This window comes from Neurospora tetraspora, assembly GCF_033439725.1.
Source record: "Neurospora tetraspora strain CBS 560.94 chromosome Unknown B0H65scaffold_6, whole genome shotgun sequence".
NCBI lineage: Eukaryota > Fungi > Ascomycota > Sordariomycetes > Sordariales > Sordariaceae > Neurospora > Neurospora tetraspora.
The window spans coordinates 499357-513643 of NW_026944388.1; the positions used below are offsets into that span (position 1 = coordinate 499357).

Genomic DNA, 14287 nt, shown 5'->3' on the forward strand with positions numbered 1-14287 from the left:
AAGCACTCCGGCCCGGGCTTGTAACATTCGGAAGGTGCTCTCCACCCCAAGCTTCCATCTGCAGAGTATTTAGCTGGGCCTGGTGCGCCTTTTCCTCTTCAACCCAACAAACCTCCAATCGAGTATTTTCCCGTTCATTGCTCTCTCTCATTTCAGGCTGCGCATTTTCCGCTGCGCCGTCACAGCCAAGGGTGTCGATTGCGCGATCAGAAGGAGCCTGTTCAGGCTCGGCTGAAATATTTCCACATCGGGCTTTCAGCAACCAAGCAGTGTACAGCAGAGTTATATTCGCTATCCTTCAAAAGGGTGTGTTCTTGTTAAGTGTGCCTTGGCGCCCATTCACCGGCACTCCCGTCCCTTTCAGTATCGCTGGGCTGCCCTGGTTTTCGTTTCTCTTCTTCCTTTACTACTACAGAATTACTTCTATTTTTCTGTCGTCGCCTTTTCACCTCCTTCACTTTTCGAAGCAATAGAAACACAACCTTTGAGGTTTCTGTTTTTGATCAAGCTTTTGGCCATTCACGTGCTTCTGGAAGGCGCAAAAGAAGCAAACAGTCGCGATCGAGTCGCGTTAGTCAAACAGCGACCACGCGGCCCCAAAACGGATACTCCCCCCTCACGCCCCCAATTTCCCACGCGGCAAACAACAACCTTCATCGGCAAGACCCAAGAATGGAACATCTCTTCATGAACCATGGAAAGCTTTTTGGAGGCCCCTCTGAAGGATTGGAGGATCGGGAGTGCTTCCGATGAACACCATCCAAATGAAAAGCTCCGTCACCATGCAGTTCCCGGAGGCGCTTTTGAACAGTGGCGTCCCATCCACTTGTGGGAGAGGGTGCATTCGGAGAGGTTTATAAGGAAAAGTGCGAACGCGGTTTTCTTCCAGGTAGATTGCGCGCCGTCAAAAGAATCAGCAAAGAGCACGCCGGCTTTCTCATGGCGTCGCAGCGGGAGCTCCAAGCTCTCGCTACTTTCTCGAAGAAGAACGATCCCAGGGTGAGTGGTTCTACCTACCTGAACATAGCACCTACCGTTCGAACGGGAGCAAAAATCCACGATTACTGACCAAATGAGGTTATTGTACCTCTACTTATGGGCAGTATCAACAACACTTTGTCCAATTCCTCGGCTGGTTCGAAGACCCCAGTAATCTGTACATTGCGATGGAGTTTATGCCGTACGGCGACCTCCAGTAATACATAGACGACAGAGCACCTTTCCCGGAAACAGAGGGATCTTTGATTGCGAAACAGGTCGCGATGGGTTTACGTTATATGCACCAAAAAGGCTTCCTCCACAGAGATCTCAAGCCCTTGGTAAGTCTACATATCACCACCCTCACAAATCACAAACTGAGTTGCCAGCCATACATACACTGCTCAGATCTAACACCCCTCTGAAATCCAAGAATATCCTCGTCGATACGCCAGGCCCTGAATGGAAGGTCAAGCTTGCAGACTTTGGCATAGCCAGAAACATCGGCGGCCCTACATTGTACACCCACTACATTGGTACTTATGGCTACATCGCTCCCGAGTTATTCGAATCATCGGATGCGTATACGGCCGCGGTCGATATCTGGGCACTAGGGGCCGTCGTATTTTGCATGTGTACCGGCGCCCCGCCCTTTGAGCAACCGCAACACCTTCTCCAGTATTGTGCCGGTATGAGATGCTTCCCTTCCCAGGTTTTGGGTCTTTCAACCGGATTCTGCATCGACTTCATCCTGGGGACTATGCATGCGAACCCGCGGCAAAGATTGGAGATGGACCAGATCATGGATCACGAGTGGCTCTCCATGGAAAGAACGATTATGAATATGAGTAACCCGTAAGTTATGAAGCCTCCCCAAAGATTTTCAAAGGGCGAAACCCGTTCTAAGTTGGCGCAGATTCACGAAGCATATGTCGCTCCGCTCATTTGACCCTTGGGACCTCAAACAAGCGGCAGCGGCTCTCGACGATCCAGTATCAGCGAAGAAGTTAGAGCCTACTATCGATCCCAGTCTAACCTACCTCGGATGCGAATTAACGTTCTCCGAACGAAGATATCTCTTCTACCATCTCGCGAAAAACCCCGATCACTATCGGGATCTCATGCCCGGAGAGCGTCCGATTGATGATGACTTTTTTGATCCCTTTGGATTCGGAGCGTTGTTTGACCGCCAAGAAGAGAAGTATAAAAGGTCTTGCATGTTCTGTAACGACGACTTCGACAGCCGCGATGCGCTGTTCGAGCACCTCGAAGAGTCCGGGCACGCTGTAGACAAAGGGACGCGCAGGCGCGCACCCGGGTACAAGCGGCCGGAGGTCTGCAAGAAGCGGGATAGAAGCGAACATCCGCACAGAAAAGTGAGGAAGACGATAGCGAAACTGGAGAAATAAAGGGCAGAGTATCGCCTTGTCTTGCAAGAGCAGCGGCGGCGGCAGGAGCTGCAACGGCGTGCTGCTGAACTGAAGCGGAAAGAGGAGCTTCAGAAGCAACAAGAGGAGGAGGAAGAACAATTGCTGAAGCTGAAGCGCGAGGAAGAGGTAAAGCGAAGGCAAGAAGAATTCATTAAACACCAGCAGCAGCAGAAACGACAGCGGGAGTTGGACGAGGCGGAGGCCGAGGCGAAACAACGCCAGGAGGCACAGCAGCGACAGGCCAAGCGAATTAAGACGAACGCTGGTTTTGTTTGCAGGGTGTGCGCCGGTAGTTTCGATACCCGTAGCCAGCTGTTTAGCCATATCAAAAAGGCTAAGCACAGGGCACCGAGGGATTAGGTCGTGGCAACAGCGAGACGGTGTTTACACCTCTAGGGGGCTCAATAGAGTTCAAGTCGAATGCACCAAGCAGAGCTCGAGCGAGCGAGCACAGCAAGCGCTTTTCCAGCGGCAACAGCAGCAACAGTAGAAACAGCAACAGTAGCAGCAATAGCAACGAGAAGGGGAGAAACGGGAATTGTGAGAGAATGTTGGCATCTGGGTACAACTTGCCTGAAGTTGATCAAGAACTACGCATACATGACAGACACGCTTTTCTTGTATGTGGAACGGTGAGAGGTGATCGTTTACCTCAAGCTGATACCGCGCCTCTCTCACGCCGCCTCTGCGTTTCTTCACAACCATGTTAGTCTCTTTTTTTTTCTTCCCCTGTACCAGGAAAAGTTTGTGTTTCTCTACATATTCACTGTCAGGCGTGGAAGCAGCGATGTCAAATATTGAACAACAAAACTAAACACAGTACCAAGGTTTGAGATAGATTTATGTGGTGTTGTAACGAATGATCACGACCTTTTGGTTTTTTTTTGGTTTGGACGTCTCCATCTTGAGGTTGTAAGTGTGAGTGAGTGTCTGTAGGGCTGACTGGGTGGTTGGTTACACTAGGATCGAATCTTCCAGTCTGTCAAGTGCTTGACGCACTTTGAGACGCAGGAACAGAGAGAGGAACATGAGACGGATAGGTAAGGTACCTAGGTACTCGGAGCTAGCATCGTACTCAGGTTCCCAGACGCAATCTCGTGTTAGTCCCGGGTAGATTTGCATGTGTAGACGATGTGCAGGCTGCATAGGTAGGAATCCGGGGTAAGCTCCCTCCTACCACCACCCAACTCCTACCTAGCTCCTAGCTCCTAGCTTTTAGCTGGCTCCCTCCTCGTCAATACGCTAGCCGTCCAGCAAGAGCGTCAGGCCAGGGAAGAGTTACGATCAAGGGTAGTGCTTAGTTAGGTAGGTACCTAGGGGTGTGTTTACTTACTCCCCCGCCTCTCTCTCTGGTCTCGTGTAACTCACCCAGGTAGTACCGCTTCTACTCACTCAAACCGGTTTTGCTCGAACAGATATAGCGCTATCGTTTAGTCCTGATCGCAACTGATCGCATGCTTGCCAACGTGGCGACTCAGATGCTTGGGACGCTTGAGGGGACATATATTGGTGGAGTTGCCAGCGGCATCGCACTCCCGTGCTGGACTTTGCTACTCTCAGTTAGCCCCGGAGCTGGACAGGGGTTGAGTAAAACCGGGTTGAGTGAGTAGAAGCGGTACCTAGAGGTAGGTAGGTAGGCTCAAAGGTATGTATGTAAGTCTCAGCCAATCCCAAGCCGGAGACAAATCCAAAAGGGGTAAACAGCTACCTCTCTACCTACCTCTATCTACCCAAGCTACCTTCTCCCCTAACGTCCCCCCTACCGTCCTCTAGATCCTCAGCGACCCAGGCACCCCGGGAAAACACCAGCGAACGCTACCGACCCAGCAGTTTGGTACCACTAAGTCAGTCCCGGTCCCGTCCGCAACCTTGTCTACATATGTAGTGTATAGTGTAGTGTAGTGTAAAGAAGAACCAACCGGGAAGAGCGGATGCGTTACCGTGGCTGAGAACCGCTTCTGCCGTCTATACAAGGGACACAAGGACCCTTGAGGCACGGCTTGACGAGCGCCTTGACGAAACGGCGCAGCGGCGTCTCCTTCTAGAAGGAACACCGTAGGGACGGCCAGTGCCCAGGGCAGGGGGTATGTAAGCTGTAAGCTGTAAGCTGGGGTTGAGGCTGGGACTGGCGCTTGATTGCGCGCGCCATAGGGCGCCAGTATGTGTCGACACGGCGTTATACGGCGTTAGGAAAAGGGGAAAAGGGAGATTGGGGGCTAGGACTAGGGCTGGCTGGCACGGGTTTGGCGCGGATGGCACAGCTTCTTGGTTCTTATCGTGGGTTTGTGGCACTTGAGCAGTGGTAGGTCTGTAGACGCGGAGAAGACGGGAGGATGTTGCTGTTGTGCTTGTGTTGTCCTTGGACTGGGGAACAGGACCCCAGATGATGATGATGTTCTCCGCCTCTTGACGACAGCCGATAGACGACTTCCTACCCTTTGTGATGATGGGCAACCTGGTTGTGGGCGACGTTAGGTTTGCCCGTATTCGCGCTTATCTTTTCTGCTTGACTTGCGATTCGTCATTCTGAAAAATCATGCCCCAGAGGAAGCTCATCGCCTGGGCAAATTGAGTGAGTGATCTTTCATAGCGGTTCGACCAGACGGAAAACAGGAATCATCCAAGTCACAAGATGAGAGATATCCCGTAGTCTCCCGTGCCCTCACGGAATATCTTGGATGCTACGATCCGTGCCTGCCCGGCCCCGAAACGGAAGACGGTATGTCTAGGCATCCGAACACCAATGAGCTCTGCAAAACGCGATTTTAGGGGTCCTGGGGGTGTTTTTGTCCCGGCAGGCTGGGGAAACACCCATTTCGAAGATGACGAAGCAAAGAGTGTGCTTGGTGGTTGGTAGTACACGCGGCAGGTGTCTGGGGCTGTCAAGTAATCAACAATTCCATATTCGGCGTTCGGGGTTACAGACCGATCGGAGACGGCATGAAAAAGGGCGCCGAGTCATTTCTGTTTTCCGCTTCCGAGTGCTCAGCGTCGTTTCGGACAAGGCAGCAATATTGTAAAGGGTACGTGTGAGTGCTGACGTGGGGATTGGCTGACATGCGAGGAGCTTCTCGTGCTCGGCTGTAACCCACCGAGTTCGTCACCACCCTTGTCTCCGACTCATCTTAAATCCGTGTCCCCACGGGAGCTGGGGGTACATACCGGGACATTGCGGTTCTCAACGATGCTTAAACTACCTGGGTTTCGTGGTAACGGTGACGATTGACATATAGAGGATTGAGAAGATAATGCTGATTTTTCAGTGAACAGTCCTACCCTCGGACGATCTGCATATGGGACCAGACACAGAGTGATATGTATCACTTGTCAAGTCTTCTTGTCATGTTGATACTGAAAATGACACTTGACATCCCACTCCGCAAACCCCTTGTTTCTCCATTCGGTACTTGGGCAGCACGTCAACCTTTTCAACAGTTGCACAGCCCCGAGTTTGTCAGCGGCAACGTTGAGTTTTGGTTGGACAGCATCGCATCATCTCTCCGACTGGCGATTGCGGGATGCGATTTGGCGATATCTGGTAGCGACTTTGATACGACGCCAGCGGATGACGCATCGGCCAGCCCCTTTTGAGGGGTCTATGTAGGGGGTGTCGTTACGCAGGCTCGCAGGTTAACGTTGCGTGCGGTGAACTTTGACGAGAGTTAGGTAAGCTTCATGTTCTTGGCTTGCCAGGCTCCCCTCTATGGATTTCTCTTGGTTGTACAACGAGCAGCAGATCCGCAGTGACTATCTTCAAGCTTACGGATACAGCCTTCGCAGCGGTCAACCTTATGGGTCGTTGACTTGTTGTTCTGCTAAGCCACAGTTGCCCGTATCGCCGTTGAGCGAGTCTCGGCTGATAAGGCTGTTGCCGTTGAAGAGAATCAGCTAGATACATACGTTGATGGGGAAAGGACGGTGAAGCGAGATGATCTCCATTGGGCTGAGACTTCCTCCGCATTCCACTTGAGTGAGAGCGGATTGAAGTGAGAGTTCCGATCCTTTCGTCCCGACTTTATCGCTCTTTCCTCCTCAGCCCTATGAGTGGGGTCCAAGTAAATCGTCCAATGACAAAGCTCACAGTGATCCCGTCTCTTCAAGCTCCGACTTGGCCCGCGCTTGCAAAAGCTCCGCCAAAAGCTCGTCGTGCACTGGCCATCTGTTGCGCAAAGAGGAGCACTTTTGGCTTGTGGCAGGCACAGAGCGGGGAGTTGTGCAAGGCTTCGCGCCAGGCCAAGTGCCCGCCCACTCCCGTCGCTTCCACACTTGTCACGGGTTGAAAGCCGAGGCGATCCTTTCGCTCCCCCCACACAACAATTCGGTTTCGAGGGAAAGAGAGAAAAAAAAACAGATGAACGGCGGGTTTCTTTCCGTGCGACTCATCGGCGCCCCGGTTGATCACGGCAGCATCCACTCCTTCCGCGGCGTCCACTCTCACCCACGAGTCCCGTTCATGGACTCAGCAGTGCACTCACATCACTCCCCTCACCCCCCGTGGACACACACTGCGACTGACAGTCAGCGTGGGTTTCGGCGTTACGATCGCGGTCCCGAACTATAATTTCCAGGCTGCCAGGGCAGGCTTCAAGCTTTTCCTCCCGCCACCGATGCTCGTCGCCCACACAACGGAACCGGCGATGTAATGTGCACAAGCCTGTGATCGATAGATTGTGTGTGTTTCGCATGATGGCATCCTTATGTCTCTGTGACAGGGCACCTCATGGAAGGATTAGATTCAAGCTTTTTTGTTCGCTTCAGGCCGTGCAGCCCCGTGCTTGCTTCTCTTAATTGAATTCCTTCACCGCCTGCGGATAGGCGCAACGGCAACTGACATGACAACCAAGGCTTGTCCTGGCTACAGTAGTAACAGGTAACAACTGTGCTGCCAACTGAAATTTGCTGGTGGCAGTGCCTGGAGTACGGAGCCATCGATTGTTAGGTCAAAAGAGGAAATGGGAAGCGTGTACGAAAAGTTGAACCAAAATATCCCTTTCGTACAGAGTTTAGTCCTAGGGGTTTAATTGGGGCTTCGGTCAGCAGACCAACAACGCATCTTGTTTTCTTTGCTGGCCGAGGTGTAAACAACGGGAGTATAAGCGAGGCTGTTGCAGTGCCTCAATTTCCAACGGTTTAGACCCCTCAATGTTGTTTCTTGACGTGGAGCTGTTAGTGTCGGGTGCTTGCGACAGCTTGATACTCGTCGGTTAGGTGGGAACGCTTGCAGCCAGCCAACCAACTCTCCTCGTCCCTCTGAGAGTCGGCTTTTTTACTTGTATCTTTCAAGCCGTATATCTTTCAAGCTTTGAAGGAATCCCTCAACCAAAATGTAACCAAACCATGTGCAAAGACATTCATTCGATACGTCTCAACTCGGGCTATCTATCGGTACCCGAAGCGATTCGTTATTTTGGATTGTTATTGTTTTTTTCCATTGCAATTCTTCTTCATAGTGATCCGTTACTACTTGCTCGAGGGAGGGTTAGGGTTGTACTAATCTCAGTGCTGAGTTCAACACTGAAGTCATTTGGACATTTGGGACTGTGCAAAAACATTCGTTAGAAACGCAAAGTATAGGTTACCTCCCATATGTCTTCTTGAGTTAATTGTACTTGAAATGGTGGTGTTGTGGCTGAAAGTCTTGAAAGATACACCACTTGAAAGATATAGGTAAAAAAGCCGACTCTCAGAGGGACGAGGAGAGTTGGTTGGCTGGCTGCAAGCGTTCCCACCTAACCGACGAGTATGACTTTGCTTGTTGGTGTTTTGGTGTTGTTGGCTGCTTGCCTGATCGCTGAGGTGGCCCGCCTCGAGCCCGCCCAACCTCATCGTCATCTCCTTGCATGAGGTGTGCCCGTAGCCAGGCACCGCGATGGCTCCGGGTCTCGCCTTGAACATCAACATTTTTTTTTCTAGCCGCACAAACTAGTGTCGCAGATTCCCGTAGAAACGGGCGGAGGTAAAGGAAACCCACAGCCTAGAATCCAAAAGTGGGAATTGGGTACCTGCAAGAAATTTTTTTCTCATGGTTTTTCGCACGCGGATGGATCTGTTGGGATACCCTGTCGATGTTGAATTAGGAAGTCGGGAATGCACCGGAAAGTTTGGAACTGTATGGTAGATAAGATAACGCAGTGAGAACGCCACGTCGCGAAAGAAGCCGAGTTGCAAAGTCATGGGATTATCTCGGAGTTTCCAAGCTGTCAAAGAGGAATTTTCAGCTTCAGCGGGAAATAGCATGCATGAATATGGTATTGTATTGCTTAAAAATCAGGATAATGCGTCAATCGGTTTGAGGATTGTGAAATTTGCAGAGCGGCTTCTCTGATGCCTTTTTGCGAAATGACAACCAGAAAGACGTCGCTGAGAATGGAAATCCCCGGAAGGCATCCACGATAGGAAGTGTAGTAAGCAAATGTACCTCTCTGATCGGGACGGTGATTACAAACCACCTTAACTCCGTCGGTTCCATTCACAACCATCGTGACAAAGGGACGCGGGGTTTAGATTGGATTCTTGAAACGGAAACAAGGCCCAACCACAGATTGATATCAGATTTCGTTTCAACAAATGTACGTGATGAAGCTTGCAACGTCGGGGCGCACATGATTGACAGGAGCCAGACCGGTAGCGTGCCCGAGCGGTGGAGTTTACAAGTTTGCAAAAGTTGCGGCCAGACAAAAGACAAGGAGGAGACGGATCAAAGACCGAGGGGCGGCGGCCGAGCCCCCGTCCTAACTCCAAGCATCCAGAGTTCGGATCGTGAAATGTGCGCTTCACCGCCGCCGACGGACAAGTCTCAGGTGTCTGTTGGAAAGGGCGGCGCCAGGGCGTGTTTAAAAGGCCGAACCACCTCAAAGTGCAACACAACAGGGGGGTGTACTGAAGATAGGTACCTGGGGTACGTACCGCCGCCCAGGTACGTACCTTACACAATCTCCAAAAGTCGGCTTGACGGCTTCTCGGTTTTTTGTCAGCTGCTGCTGCGGATGGACGCATCACCCTTGTGCTGATGACCTTGCGGTGTCTGGAGTGTCTCGAACCCGAGAAAGCACCCCAACGAAGGGTCAGACTGAAGGTTTACAAAAGGAAGCACATCCCCATGATGCATCGTCAGGCTTCGCTCCGGCTCCTCTGTTTTGCTACCATCAACATCTTTTGTGATACGCCATTCTAGTGTGAAACTTTTGATCACCAAGTGACCTTCGAAAGCCGGCACGAAGCCACGCAAGATTCCACTACTGCAATCACGGATTCCACTCTCAGGCTCCGTCCTCACAGTACCCGTCTTTCACTATCCACTCACACGCTGGACGAGACTCGTCGCGACTGCTGTCGTCTTTTTGAGGACTTGCTCTATCAAGACACACCCCCCACCCCCGGTCCTAGTCCGCCTGCCTGAACGCCCACGCCCACGCCCACGCCCTTACACGCCTTTACACGCCCTTACCTGGCGGGCCCGCAATCGGCTTGACCCCTGTCTTGAGTCACTCGAACCAAGAACCGAGACGCGAAAACGCACCAAGCCAAATATTATTAGAGAAAAGAGCTCCCCCCGATTCTGCCCTCCGAGGAAAGAAAAAAAGAACCATGTCTTCCACAACAACACTCACCGCAACCACAACACCACCACCATCGAGGCCACAACTATTAGGCACTCTCTCTACCAGTGCATCGACATATCCTACCACTACCACTACTACTACTATTCGCACTTCATTCATCAAGCCCAACAAGATGTCCATCACACAAACATACTACCTCGCCCACAAGGCAAGGGCAAAGCTTTCTTCGGAAGCTGCCCGCCCCGATCACAACCTCCGCCTCCTGGTCGGACACGCCAACCTCCTCGACTCGCTGATGGTCGAGCTCGCCGATGCCGAGAGGGAACAAGAATCATGGTTCAACCAATCCGTCCGCGGCGCCTCTAGCCGCAGCGAAGAGCGTCACATCCAATGGGCCGACGCGGTGGTCCACGAGCCCGAGCACGACTGGCAAGCCGAGGACGCCGAGTACAGCGACTCGGATTCCGATTCGGACAGCGACCTGAGCGAGGACGACCACGAGGAGGACAACGAGGACGAGGACGTCGAGATGGCCGATGCCGTCCCCCTCAGGAGGATACCCTCGCACAGCAGTGGCAGCCTTCACCGGTACTCGATGCAAGCGCCGCTGCACCAATTCTACAACTACAACGACGACGAAGACATGGAGGAGGACGTCGAAGACGACGAGGAGGACTACACCCATCTCGCCCTGCAGAGGAGCCCTTCGCACTCTGCGTCGCCGCCAGAACTCGATCTCGACTCGGACTCTTCAGAAGACGAGCACATGCCGCCTTCGCCGCCCACCACCATCCTATCCACATTCACATCATCGACGTCGCCCAAAAAGCAAGCGGGAGAGCAAACAGAAGACGACGAGGAAGATCAACAAGAACAAGACAAGGACTCCTTTTTCACCCACAACCAGGGCTACTACCTACCAAGCCGTGGTCCGACACTTGTGTCGACGATAGGGGTGTACTAAACACTTCACCACACACACACATTTCCTTGTTCTACAATGATTCCTCATTATCTTGCATAGCACTCTTCTGCATTGGGCACGGCGTTTTACATTTTGCATTTTCTTTTTACGATGATACCACATTTCATTTGGCATGCATCGGGACACTTGGGAAGATTGGATTGGATCGGATCGGATTGGGACTATCGGGAGTTTCTACCATCATCAAGCGACAGCGTTTTTTCACATCATCATCGACCAGACTTATGTTTGTTCTTTTTCTCTACTCTCGACATCACTACTCAATAATGGTCTATATTTTTATGGTGGCGGAATGGGAATGGGGAAACGAACAAAAAAGTTATAGGGCAAATGGCAATTGGAGCTTTGGGCATTTTTCACTCTGGAACTCTATTCTTGCTATCGCGCAATTGTTGTACTGTACCCGCTCCATCACCACGGCAGTGTGGTGTTTTGGTTGAGTGGGGATTAAGGGTATGGATGGGGAAGCATGATCTCATAGCTATCGGTACTTCGCAGCTCAAACTGTGTTTCGGGACAAATAACAGCGAACTTTTTCTTCGGAACCAATTGTGCAATCTTTCCAATCGTGCCAACGTCTTGTCTTCTATGTCATGATGATGATGATCAGTGATCAATGATTGATTTACATGCGGCTTGCGATTTGCGATACATAACCGCAAATGGGGGAAATAGGACGGGGATTGATTGATCTTCGGGGGATCCGATGGGGACAAGAGTCATCTCAGTTACAAGCCGATCGGTGTAACGGTTTGGGAATCGGGGTCGGTAAGTGGCTTGCAAAACGCCGAATAAATCATCTTTCATCATTCTTTCGAAAATCAATCAATCATCATCATTTTTGTCAGTACAAAGAAACATTGATTTCCAATCCTAGCGACAATCATCTTTGTTTTGGGTATGCGACGGTGTGTGTGTGTGTGTGTGTGAATCGCAAACAACTCAATCAAGGGTATCAGTCCCCTTCCGTCCCTTCAAGTTCCGATTCTTCCCATTCAGAGTCACCGTCACCGTCCTGTTTTCTTTCCCAACTTCCTCATGCCTTCATGTACCTACATACATGTCTTGAATCATATCCATCCGACCATTCTGTGTGGTTGATAGAAATGGCCGATTATCGGAACCGTCTCATACCTACCAACGCTGTGTATCGCATAAACCGTCACACAGCACAGCTCTGCACATGATGACAACTTGACAGCTTCCTACCTACTGTAGGTACAGCTGTGTAATGCACAGCCAACAGCTATAGCTCCGTCCCGTAGTCGCAGTCAGGCCTCGGTGCTTCTGGCTCGACGACTGACGACGGAAGACGACGGAGACAACCACAAAAAGCCAAGTGCAACATCTGCCTTCTTGTCACTGGGCACGACTGGCATGACTGGGCACCGGCAACCTTCTCCGCACTTAGTACGCCGCACTTAACAAATTGCGTTTCGTTATCGCCGGCGGGTGCATCGTGAAACTCGGAGTCGGAGGAGCTGTGGCGGAGCTGGGAGCCTGAAAGCGAAGTGCTAGTGAAGTGCCAGTCAGTGATGCACAATACCTAGTGTCACAGTCCCCCCATCTCCGTGATAACCTTGATAAGCTGTGGGGACTGGAGAAGAGGCGAAGCGTAGTTGTAGGTCAAGCGAAGACAGGTATTTTTTAGATGGGGCATATGACAACAGCCCAGGCTGCCCAGCAACCCCCAAGCAAAAGGCCAAGAGAAGTAATACGATAATCACAAGTGTCAGAAAAGTCAAAAAGGTGTCGACGATAGGGCGCGCGATCTACCCGCACATCTCCATCGCGTTATCGGCGTTTATCGGTAAGGTTTCGCTGTCGCGTATCTTAACAGGAAAAAGTGGTGATGTCAATGGAGGTCATCCATGATTCTTAGGGGTCCCTCCTCTCCAATCCTCTTCCGCTTCTTCCCCCATATTGTGGATTTTACTTGTCACCGTTAGATGGAACCGTTAAAGTTGCCGCACAACATACTCCTGTCATCGATAAGCAGGAACAAGTTGGACCCTGCCTAGATAGTATGGTCTTTGTAATCGCAGAACCCTCGGCCTTCCAGGCAGCGAGCGACTGGTAGGTAGGTAAAGTGAGGGAGTGTGTGTGTCACTTAGACGTGGACCGCCCCGAGTTGTGTGTTTCCCGTCGCTTGTGTGTTTGAATCAAGATGATTCAGATTCCCAAATTCGGCCGGTTGATAGGTCACCGGGTTCCGAGGCACCGAAGGGACGGTAAACTACAAGTAGGTAACTATCGTGAGTTTCTCGGTTCGCGGAAGTCGGTAGAGTCGGTCTGATTCATAGCGGGCTATTACGGGCGGGACGACGGGACTGCCTGGTTTGGGGAGGGGTACACATAGGTACTAAGAGGAGAAAGAGGGGGTGTGAAGGTTGATAAGATAATGCTAGACTAAGGCTAGAGCGAATGTGGAAAGCGAAGAGATGAAAATCCGGGGAGACAAGGGGGGGGAAGGGTTTGTACGAGCGCGGATCTTAGCGCCATGCTCGCTTGATTTGCGGTAAGCAACAAGGCAGGAGATTAGTGAAGTGCTAGAAAAATTCCCGGCCTTTGTTTTTCTGGGCGACAAACTTCTTTGAGATCAGAGCTTGTGAGAACTATGCCCCCTTTGGGTTTGAGGTGTTACGATCCAGGCACAGCTAGGTGGAAGGCACAAACGTCAAATGGTTTTGGAACATGTCAACGACTTCCTGCATTCACACCAAGCCGGGAAGCTCTTGCGTGATGGAGACTCGAACTTCGCGGAGATCTGGACAAGAGGTTGGAGAAGATCGCACTAGATAGAGCATCTGTACCAAGCAAGGAAGGTGAGGAGCAAGGCAAGGCAAGGTCAGGTACGCGTAACGCTTCCGTCCGGGGAAGCAGTACGGAAAGGTACCTAGTGCACAACGTACAGCGAATGCGATGCGCATGTGAGCGTTGAAGTTTTTAAAGACGGATAACGTGATGCTTCTGTTCCCCGCAAGCCGTTCCAACTTTGCTGGGATTTTTCACATCTTCTTCAATTTGAAACTCGAATTCAAGATGAGGAGGTATGGTCACGCAGGAAAAGAGACTCATCGCATAGCGGAACCCGCTAACCCGCACCGCGATTCCAAGCCGTTCATGGTAAACAATCTGTTTCTTTGACGCTATCTGATCACAGGGCGGTTCTTTCATCCGCGGGCGCTACCGGATGTTCCAGGCGGAGCTCTCTCACTTTCAGGAAGACTGCCCGATCTTCAGCCCCGCACCTACAAGCGCGGGGTAGGTTGTAGCAGCGGGAGCCGTAAGCGCGTTCCGGCACGGTATCACGGACTACGGAGAAATGTCTC

General features: G+C 51.5%; 3 protein-coding genes across 3 annotated transcripts; all 3 read left to right on the forward strand.

Moving 5' to 3' along the window:
- Positions 1-694: 694 nt before the first annotated feature.
- B0H65DRAFT_510331 (kinase-like domain-containing protein) lies at positions 695-1837 on the forward strand (the record flags this gene model as incomplete). Its single annotated transcript, XM_062828391.1, is given in 4 exon segments — positions 695-838; positions 853-999; positions 1236-1319; positions 1412-1837. The coding sequence occupies 4 exon segments, from the start codon at positions 695-697 to the stop codon at positions 1835-1837; spliced, it is 801 nt and encodes a 266-aa protein (XP_062679078.1).
- A 70-nt stretch (positions 1838-1907) lies between these two features.
- Positions 1908-3218, forward strand: B0H65DRAFT_577674 (uncharacterized protein; the record flags this gene model as incomplete). The annotated part of the gene is made up of 2 exons (XM_062830699.1): positions 1908-2354; positions 2397-3218. The coding sequence occupies 2 exons, from the start codon at positions 1908-1910 to the stop codon at positions 2766-2768; spliced, it is 819 nt and encodes a 272-aa protein (XP_062679079.1). The 3' UTR covers positions 2769-3218.
- A 6519-nt stretch (positions 3219-9737) lies between these two features.
- B0H65DRAFT_577686 (uncharacterized protein) lies at positions 9738-10934 on the forward strand (the record flags this gene model as incomplete). The annotated part of the gene is made up of 1 exon (XM_062830700.1): positions 9738-10934. Exon 1 carries the CDS (start codon positions 9996-9998, stop codon positions 10932-10934), a length of 939 nt encoding a protein of 312 aa, XP_062679080.1. The 5' UTR covers positions 9738-9995.
- Positions 10935-14287: the final 3353 nt, after the last annotated feature.